We start from the raw sequence: 25077 nt of genomic DNA on the forward strand, positions 1-25077 counted from the left end.
GTGAGTAGTTAACTTGTCCTTTCTTGTTTTTTCCAACTTGTGGAGCACAGCTGGGAGTGAAACCCTGGAGACAACAGCTTCTCTGTTTTATTATGCTTCAGGAAACCTGAACAAGGAAGCAGGGTTACTGAAAATTAGCTGCATTTCCTTTTCTGCTTCTCAGTCCTGGTACAGGAGATTTGCTAGGGCCTGGACTCTTTTAATCTTTCCAGGGGCAGTGGGAGATGGTTCTCTGTCAGAGGCTTCTCTCCAGGCTGCCATGAAATGAAGAGGAAGCAAAGTCCAACTAAGTTTAGGTCTCTGCTCTTTCTCTTTTTTGTAGTAGCCTTTTGACAAGACTGGCTGTCTTCCTGCTTTCTGCAGATTTCATCCAGTGGCCTGCGTGTGAATTTGAACAAACTTTCTCATTGTTTTTCTTCCTGCTGTGACAGCCAGGAATGTTTGCCCATTGGTGGGACATGCCCCACTAATCCATCACTTTGAAAGCTGTCAGGGTTCTCTGTTGGCTCCAGAAGAGAAATAATTGAAACTTAATCAAGCACCTTAAATATTCAGTATGATTAGAGGAAAAATGAATGGATTCTGTAAACTCACATTGATATTCAATTCTATTTGCAGTTAGTCTTGGACATAAATTTCAGAAAATTATATGTAAATGTACTCATTAGTGTACTGTAATACCGAACATCTATTTTGTCTCTGGGCAATTTTTCTTTTCTTAGTACAAAAGCTATTACTACTGTTATTAAAAACAGTAATTGATTTTCCATTTTTTTTAAACTTTTTTTTTTTTCTCTAGTTCCATTTCCTCTCCGCATCTTTGCCATGCATTCCAATAATATTTTCCTAAGGCTTGCAAAAGAGTTACATTATGCTCTAATAATTCTGAGGACAAAGGGGAGAAAGGGCAGTGTGGTGTTACTGGAGAAGCTATTTTAAACTGGAGTGGGCCCAGAAAACTAACCTCGGAATGACACATTGAATGGCTTTATGCCAGGGATTTGATTATATTGTGTGTTGTTTCATTTGAACATTGTAGATCTTATTTTATAATTAAATGTTTTATAAAGCCCTAACTAAATAGTGTTGGAGTCAAAATACAGTTTTATTAAAAGGCTCTAAAAATTACAAATCAGCCATGTAGGTTAGTTGTAACATGAATGCTCCACGTGTTCTCACAAATGTATGTCTAAATTTAATTCTGGTGTAAATTTATTTCAGAAAAAAAAAAGAAATACTTTAAAGGTTTTGGTGATAATTTTAATTAAAAACTTTATTTATTTCATGTGATTACTTATTGGTGTACAGAACTTGTTCCATCCTCAAATGTAAGCTTTTTTGGGTGGGGGGAAGAATTAAAAATACTTTGAATATTTAAATTTGATTTTGCAAGGTGACTATGCAGTTTTGTTAATATAAATATACTATTACATATCCTGCAGGGGAAGTGAATGAATCTCTATTTGCAATTATGTGATTCCATTTTTAAAAATATCTTCAGGGCTCAGCTGAAGACAAATTGAGTACAAAATAATCCCGATAGTCTGGGGTTTGAGTGTGTGTATGTGTCTTTAATAATGCATCTTTCATACCATCAAATAAATCAGATAGGCACAGGAGATTTAGAAATCATATACTGTAACAAAATGAGGAGATTTTAGATTCTCTTGCATGTTCCTATTTTCAATGTTTATTGTGAAACTCAAATTGGCAACGTTTGTGATTCATGATGTCCATCAGGCAAAGTTCTTTGCTGAATGTCTTTCTTTTGCTAGTCCATATTCCATCCTGTGGCAGGTAAACAGGCTAGTGTCTAAATTTATTTAAAGTTGTTTACAAAAAGCCAGAAACACAGTGGTGTTTTCAATGTGAGGTTGATTGTGTAGTTTGGATTTATGGCTTTGGCAAACACATCCAGCTGTTTACACTATCATTTATTTAGTAAGCTCTCTCTTCAGTCCCTGAGGCAGTATGTTGGTTAAGATCAAGGAGGGGAAGCCTCAGCTATCAGCCTCAATTTAAATCTCAGTTTACCAGTTTTTCTGACTGCAAGCAGCTCTGTAAACTGTGTGCCTTAGTTTCCTCACATGTGACAAGGGGAAAATTATGATGCCATATAGAATTTGGGGGAGGATTTAATACATTTAAAACTGAGAACAGTGCCTGATGCGTAGTGAGAACTCAATTATTAAGCAATTAAAAAAATTGAAGGTGACCAGCTTTAAAAAAAAAAACAAAAAACTCACCTGGTTTGTTGTGCCTGTGTTGGCTTTCATATTTGGGGAAAGGAGATGGAAGAAAATGTGTTAAAAATGACTTGCATATGTTAGTATTACCATACAAAATGCAGACTTACAGAGGCTCATTTTAAAGAAATCAGCAGATTGGGAAACTCTTCCTGACTCCTGTTGTACCAGAGTATCTGGGTGTGAGTGAGTTATGAATGTTGTTGAGATTATATAAAAAGCTGTTGACAGCATTTTCAGCTTTTGAAAGAAAAGTGAAAGTTCAGTCATGTCTGACTCTTTGTGAGCCCATGGACAGTAGCCCTCCAAGCTCCTCTGTCTATGGAATTCTCTAGGCAAGAATACTGGAGTGGATATTGCCATGCCCTTCTCCAGGGGATCTTCCCAACTCAGGGATCAAACCTAGGTCTCCTGCATTGCAGGCAGATTCTTTACCATCTGAGCCACAAGAGAAGACTTTCAGCTTTTAGGAACATTGTTATTGGTTTGAAGTCAGCTCTTCATGGAGTTTGCAACTTGGCTTTAATAGTTAAATAATAAAAATATTATTGGAGAAAGTGAGATGTGTGTTATCACCTAAGCAATGTTAGATCTTCGGACTGAGTAGAATTGTGTCATTCTAATTTGTGTGTGTGGGAGGGGATGGGAGTGGAGGGTGAGGAGTAGGAGTAGAGGTAGGGGTTGATTACTGAATAGAAATAATGACTATCAGCTCGTGTGCCAGGTTCTCCACTCATTCCTCAGAGGGAGAAGAGTGTAGCAAAGTAAAAGGAAACTCAGTGTTGGATGGAAAATGCACCACAAAATGCGAATGACTAATACCTTGTCTATTGTTTATCCCACTGAGATTTTCTGCCTCTCTAGTTATAGCGATGGGTGAGTAAAAATTAATTAGAAGCTGGAATCTGATTTTAAGATGGGATATCAGACACATATATCAAGTTGTTAGGTTAGCTGTAAAGCATAACCTGGGATTTATATATTTAGAAGTCATAATAAATCTGTCTGTCATGAAAATCAGATTACCCAGCATTGCATGCTAATGGCTCGTCATCCTGTGGAATTGTGGTCTCCCCAGCAACTGCCTGCTGGTCCTGCTTTTCTCTGATTTGCTGTCTCCCTTGACCAACGAATGACTCCAGTCTCTCCACTTAAGAAAGTGCCTACTTTAATAAATGCTTCTGAGCCTCTATAAGGAGGCGTTTTCCCCTGGACTACAGCAGTAACTCCTAGGGCTCTCCCAGCCAGACTCAATATTCTCAACAGTAATCAATCAGTCCATCAATTAGTCAATTCATTAGCCTAACAGTTACTTCCAAGATATTTATTGAGTACCTGTCATGTGCTGAGCTGTTTACAAGGTGCTTGGAATCTAACAAAGATAGTTCCTGCCCTCATAGTGGGCAGTGATAGAGGGGAGAGGTAAGAACACTCAGGATACATTGTGAGATGGACAAAGTGTAGGATATAAGGTGTCCAGATGTAGGGGCATTGAGGAAGGACTCCCAGAGGCCAGTATCTTCTGAGTTGAGATTTCTGAGTTAAGTAGTGGGACTCAGCGAATTGAAGAGGTGGAGAACTAGTGGGCAGTCTTCCAGGTTGAAGAACCAACCCATGCAAAGGCCAGGAGGAGAACGATTAAGGTTCACTCTAGAGTTGTAGCAATGACAGTTCTTCAAAGTGATGAGACTAGAGAGATTTACAAGGTCTTTCAAAGTGGGTTAAGCAGTTAGGATTAGTCTAAGGACAGTGGGGCACCATTGAATGATTTAAATAGGGGCAATATCCTTCTAGTACCCAAAGTTGACATATTACTACTTTCCACCTCAGGTGGCTGCCTGTGTTTCTTTTCTTTTTTAAAAAATATTTTTATCATTTTTTTTTTTAAATTTTGGGCTGTGCTGGGTTTTTTTTTTGCTGTGCTTAGACTTTGTCTAGTTGCAGCGAGCTGGGGCAGCTCTCCAGTTGCGATGGGCAGGCTTCTCATTGCAGTGGCTTCTCTTGTTGCAGAGCCATGGGCTCTAGGCATGTGGGCTAGGGAGTTGTGGCACACAGGTGTAGTTGCCCAGTGGCAGGAGGGGCCTTCCTGGACCAGGGGACCAGGGATTGAACCCGTGTACCCGGCACTGGCAAGCAGATTCTTAACCATTGGACCACCAGGGAAATCCCGCCTGTGTTTCTTACCATGGGCTTAAAGGCTCTGTGCAGAGGGGTGCCTTATGAGCCTTCCTGACCTTAGTTCTCACTCTTGTTCCTCATCTGTGCTGTGCTCTAGGCATGTCTGAACTTCATTACCCAAAGGTTCCATGACAGCCATGCTCTTGTACCTGTGTTCACCCTGAGACATCAACCTTCAGCTCCTGTCACCTCATTTCTCATCTGTCCATACCTCATCGTTCTTCCAGGCCCAATTCAGTGTCATCTCTCTAGGAGGCTCTCTCTTCTTTACTCTAGTCAGAGTTAATCCTCCCTTAAGTTTGTACTGTCTTTATTTCTTCTTCTGTTCAACAGATGTTTGTTAGTTTTAGACTGCATTCCAAGTGTGTGACAGTGAACAACAAAGCAAAGTGCCTGCATTCATAGCATTTATTTAAATAATAAACACATTCAGCCTTCTTTGTCCTGCCTGTAAGTGTCTATGCTGCTGCTAAGTCACTTTAGTCGTGTCCGACTCTGTGACCCCATAGACGGCAGCCCACTAGGCTCCTCCGTCCCTGGGATTCTCCAGGCAAGAAAACTGGAGTGGGTTGCCATTTCCTTCTCCAATGCATGAAAGTGAAAAGTGAAAATGAAGTTGCTCTGTCATGTCCAACTTTTCGAGACCCCCATGTACTGCAGCCTACCAGGCTCCTCCATCCATGGGATTTTTTGTCTACAAATATGTCTCCTTAATTTACTTGTCAAATAATGAGGGTGTTCCTTGTATGTGCAGAATAAATTGGTTTTGAATGAATGAAGAATAAAAAAAGTCGTAGTGAATATTTGCAGAGAGACTTGGCCTGATACCTTACACTTTGTATAAGGGAGAAAGTATTGATTTTGGAGTTATATTGTTGCAAATTCAAGACATATCTCTACTATTCATGACCTTTGAGTAAATCACTTGACCTCTCCGAGCCCTGTGCTCTTTTCTATAGGGTTCTTTCATGTGGTATTGTGGGGATTAGAAACAATATACACAAGGTGCCTATTGGTCCATCCCAAGTTCCTTTACCAGCTGTTTGCATCTCTGACATTCACACCTTGAACGAAGTCATTTTAAAAGCCAATTTTATTTTCTGCCTCTTGAGGCTGATAAATTCTGAAAACTTGCTCTCTAGATGGGAACATGCTTTGCCAATTAAGAAGCATGTAAGAGCCTTCCATTGTGCTTCTGTTGTCCTCGGCATATCTGCTGTTGCCGGTGTTGATCTGTTGTAGAAAACAGGCAGTGTTTAAATCTCATATTTTCCACTTGTTAGCTATATAACCTTAGGTAAGTTACTTAGTTTCTCCATGGCTCACTTTTCTTCTCTGTAAAATAAAGATGATATTAGTCTCTCCATTATAGGACACTTACGAGGTATTACATGAAAAGTAATGCACATTTTTAGTACAGTTCCTCTCACATAGTGAGTACATACTGAAAGACAGCCATTATGAACTCCTTGTGTCATTGTTAGTGACTTCCCTGGTGGCTCAGATGGTAAAGCGTGTGCCTACAATGCGGAAGACCCGGGTTCAATCCCTGGGTTGGGAAGATCTCCTGGAGAAGGAAATGGCAACCCACTCCAGTATTCTTGCCTGGAAAATCCCATGGACAGAGGAGCCTGGTAGGCTACAGTCAGTCTGTGGGGGTCACAAAGAGTCGGACACGACTGAACGACTTCACTTTTGTGTCATTGTTATCACATTTATAACCAGTATTATTTTCATCTGAGTCTATCTCCCTGTGAGATTCAAACTTAACAGCAGGAAAACCATATCTTTAACTTTATAGATCCCTAAAGATGCCTGACACATAGAAGGCAGTGAACAAATACTTATTTAATGAATGCATGAACAATGAAAAAGTATTATTTATTATCAAAACATGTTAAAATGTTTATACAGTGCTTGGTACATAGTAGGAAATTAATATACTGTTGTTCCTTACTTTGCTCTTTAACTTTCTCAGTTATGTTAACAGGTTTCCTTGGGTTTTTTTCTATAGAGTTTGGTGAAAAAGACTGTGTGTTCTACTCACTTCTTGTAGCACTCTGAAGAGTTTATCATTTTTAGTTTGTTTCTATGCAGTGGTCTTCCTAACCTTACATCATTTCAGATTTGTGGGGTCCTAACACTCTAAGTTCTTCTGGTTACCAGAAAATTTTTCTCTATGAAATCCCCTATGGGTGTGGGATGCCATCATATATTATTATCTGAGTATGTGTGTGCATGTGTGTTTATTTATTTATTTTATTAAAAGCAAAAATCCTTTGCAGCCCTGCCTCTCTGTTTGCAGGAGGAAAGAGAGATTATAAAACCACTCGGGCAATGAGGGTTATAGCTCTAGACCGGACACGGACTTTTAGAAGATTTCAGAGAGTGAAGGCAGCCTCCTGCTGTGCCTCGCTTACTCTGAAAGGACCTTGGTCAGAGGCTATTGGTAAAACACTGGGCCCTCCTTTATCCTTCCTAGTCCTCCATACCATGCTTGCTATTTGCTCAGTTTTTCTTAAAAGTGGAGCACTTGCTTTTCCTTTCTTGGATTGACAGCTTTTGTCTGAGAAGGAACCTAGCCTGGCTTTTCTATGTGTCTGGCATTCCTTCTGCAGAACTTTAAGCTTGACACTTTTCTTAAGGGGGTCACCCATTCAAATGCTATTTAGAGGCCAGCAGGGGAGATTCTGTTACTGAGCAAAGGAGGTTAGGGAAGAAGTTCTGTACTTCTGTAAAGAACTGTAATCTCTTCATTTTTCTTGAAACAGTCCTCTTAGCTCATCTTTTGCTTTCCCACCTGTGATCAAGATACACCGGCATGAAATATTTCCTTCGATCTTTACCATAAGAAAAATAGCACTACAAATAAGAAGAAGGGAGGCAACTGACATTTGGCCTAAGTGACAGGGAGGCTATAGTGGATGATGTTGGTAAAACAAACTGCAGAGTGCATTCCCCACTCTGCCGGAGCAGCCCCAGCACAGCCCAAGAAGTTGTTGTTATGGGGAGTTTGCTTCCTGTGGGGTCACAGCTTCCATCCTTTTTTTGAATGAAATCTCTAGATTTTACAAATGTTAAATTTTTAAAACTTTACTACACTGTCAGCCATTACTGTGTGGTTTAAATGAAGCAGAACAATGGAATGTATTTGGCCTGTGCATCACCAATATTCACCTCTGCTGTACTATGGGAGATGCACAGTTAGTGATGTCAGAGTCTCTTTCATGCTGTTTCAATTCTGAAGAAAAACACGATTACAGTTAGAGCTGTCTCGTTTTCAAAAATCACTGGAATACCCTTCCAGAAAGAGAAGACTCCGTGGCATGCTCTCCTATGTTTATAGCAAATGTCTAAAGGAGTCTATGGGATAAACAGGCTAGTTGTTTTTCACTTGGTTTTGAAGGCTTAAGGGGTTTTGTTTGTTCTTCCTCCTGTTTTCCATTTGGCATGCACTACTTATGCTTAAAAAAAAAAAAAATTAAACTGACAAGCAGTGAGAAAAAGTTACTGGAGCCTGAAAGTTGGTTAATATCAATTACATTCTCGTGTCTAATAACCCATGCCTGGGAAATGCAACTTGTTTGTTATAAATACCCAATGCCAAATCAAGAATAAACAGCTGCTTTGTTTTAGTCAGTATTTACAGCATCGCTTTAACTACTTTGACCCTATTCAAGAAGGTAATGAAGAGCTGGGTGCCAGCGATGTTGACAAACTGTGGCAGTTTCTGCATTGTGTCCTCGGAGCTGCCTCTGCTTCAGCCTCCATTATTTACACTGCTAGCATTACAGTCACGCCTTTAACTGGAAATGCAGCAAGATGACACATGAGAGCAGGCCAGCAGGACCCTGTTAGTCCCTCTTATTGAGTGCCACATTCTGGGCTGGGGAGCAATATTCCTAAAAAGGAAACACACACACTGACCTCCAAAGGCTTGGGTACTCATGAATGCTCTGCATTGCTGGTATGGTGCTGCTGAGTTTGGAGTTGTATGTACTTTTTCAGTATTAGACCCAAATTACAGGTAATGTTCCAGACTTAAAAAAGATTAATATTTTATTCTTTCACTAAAAGAGAAAATATCTAAACATATCTCAGGCTGGTTTATTCTTCCTCATGAGGATCAGATGCAAAAGAATATGGCAAGAGGAGGTTGTTCAGTTTGGGATGTAGAACTAAATCATGTCCAGTCACTTTACTCTTAACTGTGTCATTTTTAGAGAAGTGTATGTTTTATTATCATAGAGTCCCATAGGCCAAGGAGCCTGTCAGTCTTCATTACGTGACTAAGACTCACAGTTAAGGTAGATCGTACATATTCAAGTAGCAAGTGCTTTTTTTTTTTTAAATCTAGTAGCACCTACTCCATCCATCCCCATCTATCTAGGGAAGCTTTTACAAAATCATGGCCTCTGGACAGTTGTTCAAGACCTACGGAAGGCAGGGATTAGAGGAGTTCTGTGTTATTCAAGATTTCTTGAGAAGACCTAGAATTCCTTTGTAGTGGGGTAAAATCTGTTGCAGAACAAATCTTTGCTTGGAAACTTTATCATTTATTAGGACCTTTATATTACAATTAGAGGAAGTGGGTCCTGTGTGCACACTGTGAGAGGCGGTTGTTGTTTAGTCGCTATGTCATGTCTGACTTTTTGTGACCTCCTGGACTACAGCACGCCAGAATTTCTTATCCCTCACTATCTCCTGGAGTTTGCTCAAATTTATGTCCATTGAGTCAGTAATGCTATCTAACCATCTCATCCTCGATTGCCCCCTTTTCCTCCTGCCATCAATCTTTCCTAGCATCAGGGTCTTTTCCAGTGAGTCGGATTTTTGCATCAGATGGCCAAAGTATTGAGAGGCAGGGAAAGGTCTATTTACTCTTTTCTTTCTTGTCACTTTCCCTATCAACTGCATGTAAAAATTATGAACAAGTATCTGTTGTGCATCTTGTATGTCTATTTGAAGAATAGGAGAAAGGGAAGACTTACATGTGTTCTACACAGAAATCCCAGTTTAACTGACTTAAGAAAAATGTTACCATACAGATGGAAAATCTAGAAAAGTCTTTCTAGAATTCAGCAGTAAAATTATTGAGAACCAGAGAACTTTCTTTTATTGCTGCACTCTCAGGTATTTTTCTTTACAGTCTTAACCCTGTTGGGGAAGAAGATGCTTTCCTCTTCCCTTCTAGGTTCTTCTGACTAACGTAAGAATTAAATAGGTATGAAACAGATTAATAGGAGGTGATCAAACAAAAGTTTAATAACATATGTACATGGGAGAGACCCAGGAAAACTGAGTAACTTGCCCAAATGGCCAAACGCTTCACCTTAAATAGCATCTTCAGCTAAAGACAAAAGAAGGTGTTGGGAGTAGTCATTTGGAAATTCACAAGGGGAGGAAAGCAATTGACATAGAGAGAAAAAACCAGTGTTTGGTAAACAAATGTTTGCTGGGCCAGGCAGAGACAATGGAACACAAAGTGGACTCTGCTGTCCAGTCCCTGCCCTCGCCACACCTGGCCCATATTCTTTGCATAGCTCTCGTGATAGGCCTAGTCTGAACTAGCCCTCAAGCTAAATTATTTAGGAAGAAGGTCATAGTTTCTTCTTGAGTCTTTTGGGCCTTGATTGCTTTCAGATAATCCACATGCCAGAGAGGATATTTTCCAATGCCAAATGTTGCTCTCTTGGGTCCCTTTATAGCCCCAGTTAGCTAGGGTGTTTCCAGACATATTCAAAGAGTCTGTCTGAAGGCCAGAAATGGAGAGGAAGACTCTTCGTTTGATGTGTCCTTTGTTTTCTTAAGAGTGAGGAAAACTTTCAGAGAAGCTCCTTAACAGTTCTCCCTCCTAGTTGATTGGCCAGCTTTCTAAAACTATACCGTAAAACAATTTCAAGAAGAATGAAGTTACCATTCATGGCGAGTGATTGTACTAGTTTACTGAAGCTTCACACCTAGGGCTGGGTAGGGCCCAGTCTTCTGTCCTTGGGTAGGGGGTGTGGGCTGCCAAGAACTGACCAAAACCAGAGTCAGGTTCTGTAAGAAAGGAAGGAGAGGGATAAGTCACTGTTAAATAGGCACTCAGGACTTCTCTTTTACTTCTCCCAACAATATACCAGAAGTAAATGGAAACCCACTCCAGTATTCTTGCGTGGAAAATTCCATGGACAGAGGAGTTTGGTGGGCTACAGTCCATGGGATTGCAAAGAGTTGGACACAACTGAGTGACTGAGCACACACACATAGTAATTATATAATATTTTTGGTATATAGAAATAATGTGTGCATTAAGGCAATTTGGAAAATATAGGAGTATGATACAAGGAAGACAATAAGCATTGCCCAGAATTCTACTATTTAGCCAATACTGGTATTAACGTTTTGGAGTATTTCATTTTTGTATTTCTATACACCACACCATGTATACATTCAAAGATATTTACTGATTGCTTTCTATGTAGAATAATGTATAAAAACATAAAAATACATGCAAATATATATGATTGACATATTGGCTATAGACTGCATAGGCTGTCTTGCATTTTACTGTTCCACGTAAGTTTATAGCATGCATGTTTTCATGTTTTTGTGCATTTCCCTATAAAGTACGATTCTTCGGGGACATCTTTTTTAATAATGGTATAGCAATCCATTTTATAGATAAAATGTGTTAAACAAGCCCCTTATTTGTGGACCTGTATGTTTCTCTCAGTTTCTTTACATGGGAAATAACACTGTAAATGAGCATCCATACATGTTATATCATTGGGCATAGCTTTTATTATTTCTTTGGGATACAGTCTTTGAAATAATGGATCAAAGAAAGGAACATTTTAGAGCTGTGAACATTTGCTGCATACTGTCAGGTTACAGTCCAGAAATGTGGCACATTCTATATTCCCAACAACAATCTGTGAGACTGTTTGCCTCTTGCTTGATGGCTCTTGTCTCTAAGGAGTATTTTTCTGTTTCTTTTCTTTCCCTTTTCTTTCGGAGTAGTTTTGGATCTTCTGATCAGAGCCTTGCATTCCACAGATAAATTATTGCTGATACCCATTTGCCATTTTCTCTAGGATTGCTGAAAGTCCATTATGCTTTTGTGTTAATTATACAAGGCCAGAATGGAACCCCATATATTATTAGATATTGAGAGAAACCAGAACAACTTGTACTGAAGTGATATTTGACACTGTATCTCTAACAAAATTGAAATAAAAACCTCCGTAAGTGCTAGTGCATTGTTAAAATGTTCAGATACATTATTTGGTTCATAAATAAATAATTTTAACTTTTATGATAATGGAGAGGAGCAAAGGTGGTAGGAGACTTTCTGAATATACAAATAATTCATTCTCTTGCAGCCAAGATAAACAGCCCTATGAATTCATTACATGACAGAGCACTGGATGACAGGTAGATCATCTCAGGACTGGGTACTTGTTAGGGATGCATGTGTCCGTGAGACTTGAGCCATGACCAAAAAGTTGCTGTTATCTACCCTGGGCAGTCCAGGGGAGATGCTCTCAAAGGTGGCCTGGAAAAAGGTTGGCAGCGGAGAGAAGGAGCAGGAGAGAGGGGAGGCTCATGCGCTCAGTTTCTTCTCTCATTCTGGATAGAGCTGGAGAGACTGCACTGACTCATAATAGGTTAGGAAGGCGGAGTTGAATTAGAGACAGCTGAGATTTGCAGATTTCCAAATAAGTTTTTCATTTCAGCAAGGACCTTTTGAGTGATTTCACTGGCATGCCAAATGTTTTCAGTGACCTATACAAATCTACAGGAGGAGAAACAGTGTGTTGAATATATGCTTCTCTGAACTTCCTGCTCTGGGCTGCATCCTCTAACCTTTACCTGATTACCAGTGCTTCAACATCCTTAACATTTTATGACAAATTTCATTCATTCATTCATCTGTTCATTCATTCACACATCAAATATTTATTGGTTATGGACTTTGTGCAGGTACCATGGCCAATAAAAATGTTGGTACCTTATCTTACTTATTTGATCTGATTATCTGTCTAGAGTAATGTGTGTGCACTTGGGTTTGACTGAAGTTTGGTTCTTCCAGCATCTGCATTTTGAAGAGGACTTTGTTCATCCATATTCACCATTGATTGCTGTTGTTGTTTAGTCACTAAAAATAAGTTGTGTCTGATTCTTTTGCAACCCCATGGACTGTAGCTCGCCAGGCTCCTCTTTCCATGGGATTTCCCAGGCAAAAATACTGGAGTGGGCTGCCATTTCCTTCTCCAGGGGATCTTCCCGATGCAGGATTGAACCCAGATCTCCCGCATTGGCAGGCGGATTCTTTACCACTGAGTCACCAGGAAAGTCCCTCTTCAGCATTTACCTCATCACTAACTGAACATCTGTCATGCATAGGACATTTTGCTGAATTCTGGAGATACAGTGAGATTAAAGTCATTTGGACTGTTAATGATGCTAGAAAAGAATGATAGTATGAGTGTGGAGTCGTTTTATACTCTGTTCTACTTTGGCCTTTTCCATTAATCCTCAAAATCACTCCCTGAATTTGGTTAGGTGGCGATTAAAATACACAGAACCTAGCACAATTCCATAATATGTGCCGTGAAGAGAATGGTCCATGCTAGATAGTTTTTAAAAATTAATTTATTTTAATTGGAGGGTGACTTTACAATATTTTGATGGCCTCTGCCATACATCAACATGAATTGGCCATAGGCATACATGTGTCCCTTCCTTCCTGAACCCTCCTCCCACCTCCCTCCCCACGCCACCCCTCTAGGCTGTCACAGAGCACTGGCTTTGGTTCCCTGTGTCATATATCAAACTCCCACTGGCTATCTATTATATATATGTATGGCGATATATGTATGTTACAATGCTATTCTCTCAAATCATCCCACCCTCTTCCTCTCCCACTGTATCCAAAAGTCTGTTCTTCACGTCTATGCTGCATGTAGGACCATTGCTACTATCTTTCTATGTTCCATATATATGGGTTAATATACAATATTTGTCTTTCTCTTTCTGACTTATTTCGCTCTGTATAATAGACTCTAGGTTCATCCACCTCATTAGAACTGACTCAAATGTGTTCCTTTTATAGCCGAATAATATTCCATTGTATATATGTACCACAGCTTCCTTATCCATTCATCTGCCGATGGACATCTAGGTTTTGAGAAACTCTGTCTTCCTTCTTGGACAATTACAGAATACACTGGCACTTCAAGGATCATTTGAAGTCTTGCCATAAAGAAGCCTGTTAAAATTTAGTGGAATGCACTACTGTTTTTGATCTAGGATTAGCTTGTTTATATCCTTTCTCTTTTTCTCATAATTAAGAATTTCACTGGGTTTTGAGAGATGGCTAGATTATGTAAGAGCTGGTTATCTAGACTGTGAATGTTTTTGGTTCTTTGTTTCTTTGTCCCCATTTCTGCCCTCTTTCTCATTCCTTTTTGAATAGGCACGAGGCTCAGAGAAGAGATAAAACTGCAGTCAGTCCATTTGTTACAAGCTTTTATCTATTGCCTTCAAACAAAGTAAAATAAGCCGTGCTGTGGAAGAGATTGGTAGTTCTCCCCTTTCCTATCATGGTGGTTCTCAAAGTGTGGTCCCAGAGTTAGCAGTAGCTGAATGAACTAGTATAAAAGGCAGAGTTATCACCTCCCCAGTGATGTCTACACCCTACTCTTCAGATTCCTTGAATATGTTATCTAAAACAGCAAAAGAGACTTTGCATACATAATTAAGATAATGGACTATGAGATGGGGGATCATCCTAGATTATCTGGGTGTGCCCAGTCTAATCACATGAACTCTTAAAGCCAGAGGACCTTTCCAGGTTTTAGTCAGAGAGATTTGACAATAAAGAAAAGGCAGGAGAGACTCAAAGCATGAAAAGAAACCAAATCCCCATTACTGACTTGATAATGGAGGGAAAGGTCCACATACCAAGAAATGTGGGTGGCCTTTGATATTGAGGATGTTCAGCAGTTCACAACCAATAAAGAGACAGGAATGTCAGAACTGGATTCTGTTAACAACCTGAGTGAACAAGGAAACACTGGAGGCTCCAGAAAGGAACAAAGCCTGCCCACAACTTGATTTTAGCCTGGTGAGACCTGTGTCAGACTTCTGACCTACAAAATAATAGGATACTGAACTTGTGTTGTTTTAAGCCCTAAGGTTGTGATAATTTGTTCTGTCAGCAAGAGAAAACAAATACATCTGAGAACTTATTAAAACGCAAATTTTCAATGTTCATCCCAGACTGACTGAACTTACTGAATCAGAAACTGGGAGTGGGGGAGGTAGGGGGTATAGCTTTAATCCGTTTTAACAAGTTCTCCATGTGGTTCTGACATGCTAAAGTTTGACAACTAATGTTAAATGGTAATAGAATTCCCGAGTGTTAGTGGATATGTGACTGCCTCTAACAAAGACTGCACATCCTACTTTCATTGTAGGTAGGTGTTATCACTAGACTGAGTTCTCACCAAACAGGTTGAATAGTAAAGGGTTAACTCATTTAGCTTGGGGTGTTAAAGCTCTGCACATTCCAAATTAAAAACTAACTTTAATGGATTTTGGGAGATAACCTCTGAGCCCTTGAAATATCCTGCTGGATTAGAGTATCTTTGTATACCTTGGGTCACATTTGTATACCTTTGTAATCTTGGGTCACACCAAATTGTTTATACAACCAATGTGATTTATGGTGAATGCCTGTTTTTGTTCACCTGAGGCCTTGGGTAATACTGTGTCAGTCTGACCTCTGGAAGGCCTGGAGAAGTTGATAGATATCCACCCCAGCCAATGCCATTTAGATGGACAGTTGTGAGATGAGTTCCACACAGTTTCTCATGTGGTCCCCAGAAGCCCACAGATGTAACTTCAGTTATTGCTGTTTAGTTGCTAAGTTATGTCTGACTCTTGTGACCCCTTGGACTATAGCCCACCAGGCTCCTCTGTCCATGGGATTTCCCAGGCAAGAGTACTGAAGTGGATGGATTGCCATTTCCTTCTCCAGGGGCTCTTCCTGACCCAGGGATTAAACCCACATTTCCCGCATTGGTAGGTGGATTCTTTACCACTGAGCCATCAGGGAAGCCATTGTAACTTCAGTTGCCCATAGGTAAAACCAACTTGATAACACAAGCTTTATTACTGTTTCCCTTCCTTTCCAGTTTACTTCTCCCCTTCTCTCTTTTCAGTTTCCTAGAATCACCTTTCAAATAAGTTACCAGAACCTAAGCCATTGGTCCATGTCTTAGGCTCTGTATTCTGGGGGAATCCAAACCAGGAGATTCTTCAAAGAAACAGAGTATCAAAGCTTCTTCTTTGCTGCTGATGGTGCTGTAGAAATAATTGCCCATCTGCTGCTTTTGACCATGTTAAGGAAAGCTATTCTCTAGAAATGAAGAAGTGGTAAGTTAGAAAACATCTGGGTCTGTAATGAGTCTGGAGAACTTCCTTACCAGCATGGGACTGCTGACCTTGAGACTTGTTAGATGAAAGATTAAAAGCTTCTGAGTTTATGCCACTCTTAATTTAGGGACAGGAGGTGGATAAAGGGGTGGCTCACATACAGCTTAACCTTATTCTGGCCAACATAGCAACTAATGGATAAATGGAGACTTTGGTTTGTCATCAGGTTGAAATTGAACTGTCCCTGACCTTCATCACCATGACTAAGGGTTGATTGCATGAGGGACAAGCACCTTAGTTTTAGGCAAAAGCATTAGACCAGGAGTCAGGCAGCTTGGGTTCTGTGTTGACTCCTAAGAAGATGTTCATCTTATATTCTCTTAAATTGGACTGCTTGATCTCAGGTTTTCTCTTAATTTTTGCATACCATGATCCAATGAATGTAAAGTATGCAAAAATTCACTTGCAAAAACAAAACACTTGGTCATTATGAAATATAAATACAGGACATCGTCTGTATTTGCATTTTGAAATTTCCTTACTAATAGATTGATAAGCACATCTTAGCCTGAGTGTGCATGTATATTTTTTTAAATGACTCATAAGTTAGAAGGCCCTTGAGGCATTATTAAAGTTCATCATATCACTCACTGTGAAAACTTTCCTTGAATGTTGGAAGATGTTTACAAAACTCTGTTTGCCTGACAGTGATTCTTCAGGCTGATAAGAACCTTCACATGTTCTTTTCCTTTGCCTGGATGGTACCTAATCAGTCTATATAATGAGACAGGCCAAAGGACAGAGAATTATGCTCCAGGACAGTCTTCACTCTGTCATTTGGCTTTGCATGCAGAAACTACAATATATGATGTGATCAAGAATGATATAAGTTGGCAGTATAATGAGCTTGGGATTGTTAGATAGGCTCGATGTACACCATGACCTTTGTTGGATGTAAAGTGTCAGACTTGGGCACATGCATATTAGTTGTGGAAAAAGGCCCTCCTTTGGGGAGTCAGGGGTCATGAATTTTGTTTCTAGGCAGCATATATACAGTTGCCTGGCAACCAGGAGAGCAGTTAAGTTCTTGCTGTATGATGCGGTAAAGGATTTCATCCATCTTGAAAAGCTAACAGCATAATTTAAATTTTGAAGCAGAGTGTGGGTGTTCTCAAGTGGCAGAGTCTTATCTCACATCTAGTTGCAGACTCTAACTGCATAAACTTGGTGTTGCTGAAGTTTTTCTGCATTAAGGATGTTGTAAACAAAAGGCTAGAACTCTGAATTGAGATTGAGACATCCTTCATTAGAGTGTATTCAGTACCAACTAACAGAAAAGTCAACTAATGATATCCTAAAATAAAGGATGTTTAATAATTCCTGAACAAGAAGCCTTGTTTTAGATGCTCAACAAGGACACAGCCCCTTCCATGCTTCCATTGCACCATCTTTTGTGTGCTCCCTTTTATCTTCAGGATTGTTGCCTCATGCTCACAAGAAGGCTGCCAGAGATTTCAGCACTGCAGTGTCCCAGATTAGCATCCAAAACAGGATAGGAAAGGAAGGGGCAAGAAGGGCCTTCTTGTGGCGGGCCTCTCTTATTTATTTTTTCACAGGAGGAAATTGTTCCTTAAAGGCTTTTAGCAGATACCTTTTCAGTTCTTTTTATCTAGAAATGGGTCACATGTGTATCTCCTCCTAGCCTGCTCATTGGCAAAGGAGAATTCAGTTACCTTCAGTGGCTTAGGCTAATCATAATTCAGCCTCTTGGACTAGAGGCAGGGCCTGTCTTTGCTTAGCACATTACCACTTTACATCAGATTCCTGAGAAAGATCAGAGTGTGTCTTTTAGCAAAGATGAAGGCTAGATTGCTGCTAGGAAAGTGTCGTATGGTGCTGCTGCAACTCCTTCCACATTATTGCTTATGTGCAGGCGTCAGAGGTTGCAAACTCACCCTTAAAATGTTTTTAAGACGTTGAGATTAGATTTAGAAATAGAAATGTTTTGCATTAAAAATTGGATTTTATACTTCTCTTGAAATAATTCAGTGATCTGGCAGCATTGCTGTCTTCAGATGGGGTATGTGCACAACTCCCTTGACCACTGCTATTGTCATACAGTTGGCCCTCTTTATTCATGCATGTCACTTTCCTGGCCCCTTATGGACATTTGTGCCCATGAACTTTAACCTACATATAGATATTTTGAAACAAGAGGTTTACAATCATACCGGTCCATTATATTAAAGAAACTAACTGCCACTATTCTCTTTCAACAGAGGATGAGATGTTTGGATGGCATCACTGACTCAATGGACATGAGTTTGAGTAAACTCTGGGAGTTGGTGATGGACAGGGAGGCCTGGCGTGCTGCAGTCCATGGGGTTGCAAAGAGTCGGACACAACTGAGCGACTGAACTGAACTGAACTGACTCTCTTTCAGTCTTTCTATATTTGGGACTCTTATACTCTTTGGCTATATATTTCTTTATTTTATAACTGTGGAAGGGAGTAGAGATTGGATTTTGACATAGTACAGAGGTAGTTTGAGTCCTGGCAATAGCACTGATTAACTTGTGATTTTGTATTCACATCTGTAAAATTGAATAATAGTAGTATCTACCTCTTGGGGTTGATTAGAGAATTAGCACAGTGCATGGTTCACAGGATGCTAATTTTGATGAAGATGATGATAAAGAAAATGATGACGTCTCTTTAAGCCTGTCTGTTATATCGGTTTGTCCTTTGAGGTGCCATTTGGGGATGCAAAACACAGCATTTTCAGTGAGTAGAGCTGATGAATGGCAACTGTCTATCTTGTGGAGCTAGAAGAGGATCCTGTGAGTGACCGTGCTTGAGGGGTACTAAACACCTGGAAAGTAATTTTTTCTACTTCTTTCAAGATAGAATCAGATCCACCTAATTCATGCCTCCAGGTAACCTTCACAGCTCCCAGAAATTTAGTTCTGCACTTAAGATTGGCTCATTTCTATTCAGACTGGGGCACATTCTACGTTTATACTGTCAAAAAGCAGTGGATATTTTACTTTATGCCTGGGGACATGGAAGACAATTCGGGATGCCTCTAATGACCTTGGAGAGTCACTTCCCTTACCAAAATAGCTTCTTATTTTATTGTTAGATTTTGGTCTAGGTTCTATGAGATTCATCTGTCTGTAACTCAATCTGGAAAAAGTTGGAAGTCACTATGTAAATGAGGTCAGATTAGAATTGTTATTTGGGGAATCAGGTAGGTTATTTTGAGATTGAGTAAATTGCTTTATTTTATTCTTAAGGCTTGATGAGTAAGTACTAGGAAATTAGGAAAGGAATGTTAGGAAGCTTATTATAACCCAATTTTTATAATTAAAAGGTTGGAATGATAACTCTTGTGAACAAAAATGTGGGGGATACGGACTCATTGATACTGTTGTAAGTAAAAATCAATATAGTAATCTTTGGGATGGATAGTTTGCAGCTATCAGCTATAGCTTAAATGTTTTGACCTAAAAATTATTTGACATTTTAAACAACATATTCTAAAGATATTCTTGATCAAGTATACAAAGAAATTCACTGCAGTGTTGTTGGTAGTAGTGAGAAATTGAAAGTGGGTAATGGCACCCCACTCCAGTACTCTTGCCTGGAAAATCCCATGGACGGAGGAGCCTAGTAGGCTGCAGTCCATGGGGTCGCTAAGGGTCAGATACGACTGAGCGACTTCACTTTCACTTTTCACTTTCATGTATTGAAGGAAATGGCAACCCACTCCTGTGTTCTTGCCTGGAGAATCCCAGGAACAGGGGAGCCTGGTGGGCTGCTGTCTATGGGGTCGCAGAGTCGGACACGACTGAAGCGACTTAGCAGCAGCAGCAGCAGCAGCAGCAAAGTATTTACTAAGGGGGACTCGCTAAATAAGGTGTTACGTGTCTGTACATTGATATTACTTTTCAGCCATTACAAAGCATGGAGTAGAGAGCCCCGTGGACTGACATGAAGAGATGCCAAGCATGAGGAAGAACACTATGTATTATATTGCGTGTGTGCTTAGTCGCTCAGTTGGGTCCGACTCTTTGCGACCCCATGGACTGTAGCCCTCCAGGCTCCTCTGTCCATGGATGTTTCCGGGCAAGAATACTGGAGTGGGTTGCCATTTCCTCCTCCAGGGGGTCTTTCTGAACCAGGGATTGAACCCGTGTCTCTGGCATCTTCTGCATTGGCAGGCATATTCTTTATCATTTCTGTGTTCAAAACCAGAAGTACATGTCAAGTTTGTAATGCTGACCCTCTCAAGGAATGAATTCATAAGGATGAGATAGTAGAAGGATGGGAGGAAAGAGAGAAGGCAAAGTTTTTTAATTTATGTACTTTCACACATGTTTTGCAAAGTCATGTACTCTATTTATAATTAGTATTTTACACTTGAGTTTGGAGTGGAAACCCAGGGAGTTGTAATACTCCTTCTTTTAATTCATTTATTTATTTATTTTTGACTGCTCTGGGTCTTGGTTGCTGCATGAGGGCTTTCTCTAGTTGCGTAAGTGGAGGCTACTCTTTGTTGTGGCACACGGGCTTGTAATTGTGGTGGTTTCTCTTGTTGAGCGCAGGTTCTAGGCCTGCAGGCTGCAGTACTTGGTGGTATGCAGGCTTAGTAGTTGTGGCCTAAGGGCTCTAGAGCAGGGGCTCAGTAGTTGTGGCACATGGGCTTTAGTTGCCCTGTGCCTGTGGAATCTTCCCAAACCAGGGATCAAACTGATGTCCTCTGCACTGGCAGGAGAATTCTTAACCACTGGACCACCAGGGAAACCCTGTAATGCTCATTCTGAAGAACAGTGTCACACACAGATTAAGCACATGAGTTCTAGAGCTAGGCTGCCTGGACTGGAATCTTGGCTGTACCCTTGGCCAACTAAATGTCTTCATTAGTAGGTTCTTGGATTTCTCTAGGTCTTGGTTCATCCAGGAAAGACAATAATGATACCTCCCCTCAAAGGTTGTTGTGACGATTACATGAGTTATTTATATGTACAATATTTAGAAAAACGTTAGTTGTGATTGTTATTCTGGTTGCAAGTTTATACCAAAAATGCAGAAGTAGCTGAAATGAAAGAAAAAGTCACCATAGGCATCTGGAGGAATGCCTATGAATTTATGAAATGCAATGAAATTCCTTTGATGTGAAATCACATAGATGTCTTTTTAAAAATTAAGGCTAGAAAGGAGACAAATGACTGGATGGATTAGGCCTGAAAATGCAGAAGCCCTTCCTGTAACCAAAGAGCAAAGTCAACAGCCTTGAACTAAAAATCTGTCACAATGGGAACATAAAACAAACCGGCTGAAACGGACAGGTCCAGAGAGTCAGGGAAGGGGGCAAGGGGAGAGGGAAGGTGTTCAGTAGCCTCCTAAACGTTTCATAAACTTCAGTCATATTTCTCTTTTTCCCAATCTTTTCCTTATCTTTTGTCCCTTGACAACAAGTCCTGTATTTGATCCAGATTTTATCTCTTTATGGGACAGCTGATAAGACAGTTAATGTATTAACATTGAAGAGCTGGGGTTAATGCAGAATTGTGAAACGGTCACTTGGAAATGGAAAGACACACTCAAGGGTGAATGCTACCTAAAGAAGTTACTCTGAACGAGTAGGTAGTGGCAGGTAGAAAGCAAGTATTTGGTGGAGAATGCTTAGAAAACTGGGGATTCTTGACTTCAATCCTCAGACTTAATTGAGCATAGGAACTGAGTGTTGAAATGATTCTCTGTTGTTGCTGAGTTGAAAAGCCAGCGGGCTGTAAGAACAGTGACCGATTGACACTGACAGTCTTCCATCTGGAGCTTAATCTGTCTCCAAACGTCTGCGACAGTGGTGTGTCTTTCACAACAGGTTCACGTAATTCCAAAGGCCAGGCATCAAGCAGGAAGCCAGAGTTCTAGTCATTAGTCACACATTTGGGCCACAGGGCAATTCCTTTGCTTGCAGCTGGAGAAGATACAATGTTTCCTAATGTGGCTGGTAATGAGGGGTACACACAGATGATGGGGTTGGATGGCAGCGAAGAGGCACTGCTAGCAAACAGCTCCAGCTTAAGAGAGCTTCCCCTCTGCTGCTGGCTCTCTCCTGAGCCATAGATTGGGCTCCTGATTGACTGTCTCCGCTGGAGCTCATTACGGGGTTGGGCTGCCACTTGTCCAGCCATGGGAAAGGACAGACCCGCATGGTTTCCTGCCTTCAGTGCCCTCATGGCCGTTGTCTCCATGCTTCAAAGGCACAGTCGTCAGCTGTTTTGAAGCAGGTCTGTGGGACCCGAGGTTTCCTTGAAACTTTTAAAGCCTGTTTCCTCTTACTTTGAAGAGACTGGGTTTATAAATCAAAATATTACTCAATAAGGTATTTTGAGAAAAAAAGGATACATTATGATACAGGCTCTTAAAATAAACAAAAACAAAAACAGGCATAGGTATAATGAGGTACCCCACACTAACTGATTTTCTTTAGTTGATGGTATTCAGTTTGGTGCTTTCTGGCCAAAAAAGAAAAAAACCACATTGAATCAAATGGTTTTCATTATCTGACAAAAACAAAGCAATCCCCTCGCCTTTTAAAAAAATATTTTTTGAACTAAATTGAAGGGTGAATGAATTGAGTTAGCTGTGGTCATCGGGATGTTATGTAAGATGATGGACCGTAGTTTTAAATTTTTTCATTCATGAAAATTATTTTAACACAGTTTCAAGTAGATTATTTTTGTATTGACTGCCTTAGCTAACAACATCACAATAAATTGTAATTTAGTGAAATGCATGGCTAGGGAATGATGCACCCTAGTTTTCTGTGTTTAGAAGTTGGAGAATCTAGAGAAATAAACAATTATGTGTGTGTGACCAACAGCTTCCAATATTTCTCTTTTCTGGACACAGAGGAAGGACATATACCTAGAGGAACAATGTCTTGTGGTGATTCAGATGTAGATTCTGGACTCAGACCTGGATGCAGGTCCTGGCTGTGTCATTTATGCCCTTGAGCAAGGCCACCCTCTATTTTATGGACCTTGTTTATCTGTAAAACAGCAAGTAGCCACCCTGTAAACTTGTTGGGTTATGTGAATGAGAATGATGTTATTTTATGGATAATCTTACATGTACTTTTTTTGTGTGTGCATGATTAGTCATCTGAAATCATATGGAGACATCGTTCCGGGGTTTTAAGAGTTAAACTAAAGCATTCTTTTGAGTCATCTGTAGAGGTTTGTGCTTATATTATAATGATAAAGCTGCTAACATCATAAAAATCATGGCTCGTATTTGTGGAGTCATTGTTCTTACAGTCATTGTTCTAAATGTTCTGTGTGGATTAGCTCGTTGAACCCTTTCAGCCACCTAATATTATTTTATCTATATTTTTTCTGTGATATTAAAGAACTTGCTCAGATCTCAGAGCTGATCAATGTTGGAGGTGATTCTTGAACTCTGGTCAGTTTGATTCGAGATGGCAGCTCTCACCTACTGCATAGGTTTTAAGGTCCTGTGACCCAGGGAGATTTCTCCACCAAGTACCTGAACTTCCCAGGCAATTGTCTTGGCTCTTGTTCACTTTTCTTGACATAGAAAGCCTTGTGTTGTGAGAAAAACTTTTCCTTGCAGGTGAAATATGTTTAGTGGGATTTACTTTGCATTTTTTGTGATGCTTGACTCTTCACCTGGCTCTGTGATTAATCTGCCACGGGAGTGCAGTAAACCTTTAATTATAGCTTCTTCAAACTCTCACCACCCAACCCTGTGTGCTTTTCCACTGTTTAAGGTTCCAATGGGCTGGACATTCTGAAGGAGGCTTAACCTGTATGTTACATAAATCATGGCCTTTGTGTGCGGAGAGGAAAGGTTACAGTTTCCGATCTGTGATATTTTTCCTACCAAAGATACTTACCTTTCTTTTTTTCTTCCTTCCTTTCTTCCCTCTTTTAAAAATTGGGTACAGTTGCTTTTTGATTTTGTGTTAATTTCTGCTATACAAGGAAGTGAATTAGCTATCAGTATACATAAGAAATAGAGGAAAACAACAAAATGGGAAAGACTAGAGATCTCTTCAAGAAAATTAGAGATACCAAAGGAACATTTCATGCAAAGATGGGCTCGATAAAGGACAGAAATGATATGGACCTAACAGAAGCAGAAGATATTAAGAAGAGGTGGCAAGAATACACAGAAGAACTGTACAAAAAAGATCTTCACGACCCAGATAATCACGATGGTGTGATCACTCACCTAGAGCCAGACATCCTGGAATGTGAAGTCAAGTGGGCCTTAGAAAGCATCACTACAAACAAAGCTAGTGGGGGTGATGGAATTCCAGTTGAGCTCTTTCAAATCCTGAAAGATGATGCTGTGAAAGTGCTGCACTCAATATGCCAGCAAATTTGGAAAACTCAGCAGTGGCCACAGGACTGGAAAAGGTCAGTTTTCATTCCAATCCCAAAGAAAGGCAATGCCAAAGAATGTTCAAACTACCGCACAATTGCACTCATCTCACACGCTAGTAAAGTAATGCTCAAAATTCTCCAAGCCAGGCTTCAGCAATATGTGAACTGTGAACTTCCTGATGTTCAAGCTGGTTTTAGAAAAGGCAGAGGAACAAGAGATCAAATTGCCAACATCTACTGGATCATGGAAAAAGCAAGAGAGTTCCAGAAAAACATCTATTTCTGCTTTATTGACTATGCCAAAGCCTTTGACTGTGGATCACAATAAACTGTGGAAAAATTCTGAAAGAGATGGGAATACCAGACCACCTGATCTGCCTCTTGAGAAATCTATATGCAGGTCAGGAAGCAACAGTTAGAACTGGACATGGAACAACAGACTGGTTCCAAATAGGAAAAGGAGTACGTCAAGGCTATATACTGTCACCCTGCTTATTTAACTTCTATGCAGAGTACATCATGAGAAACGCTGGACTGGAAAAAGCACAAGCTGGAATCAAGACTGCTGGGAGAAATATCAATAACCTCAGATATGCAGATGACACCACCCTTATGGCAGAAAGTGAAGAGGAACTCAAAAGCCTCTTGATGAAAGTGAAAGTGGAGAGTGAAAAAGTTGGCTTAAAGCTGAACATTCAGAAAACAAAGATCATGGCATTTGGTCCCATCACTTCATGGGAATTAGATGGGGAAACAGTGGAAACAGTGTCAGACTTTATTTTTCTGGGCTCCAAAATCACTGCAGA

At 40.2% G+C, this 25077-nt stretch overlaps 2 protein-coding genes across 10 annotated transcripts in view; both read left to right on the forward strand.

Moving 5' to 3' along the window:
- The window catches only part of FHIT (fragile histidine triad diadenosine triphosphatase), a 1524027-nt gene that overhangs the window by 167877 nt on the left and 1331073 nt on the right, over positions 1-25077 (forward strand).
- Positions 2-25077, forward strand: part of LOC132343538 (uncharacterized) — a 96323-nt gene continuing 71247 nt past the window's right edge. The window contains exon 1 of the mRNA XM_059880159.1: positions 2-24304. Within this exon, the coding sequence (XP_059736142.1) occupies positions 23916-24304 (389 nt within the window). The 5' untranslated portion in view covers positions 2-23915. The remainder of the gene's footprint in view (positions 24305-25077) is intronic.

The sequence above is a fragment of the Bos taurus genome, chromosome 22, assembly GCF_002263795.3.
Source record: "Bos taurus isolate L1 Dominette 01449 registration number 42190680 breed Hereford chromosome 22, ARS-UCD2.0, whole genome shotgun sequence".
Lineage (NCBI taxonomy): Eukaryota > Metazoa > Chordata > Mammalia > Artiodactyla > Bovidae > Bos > Bos taurus.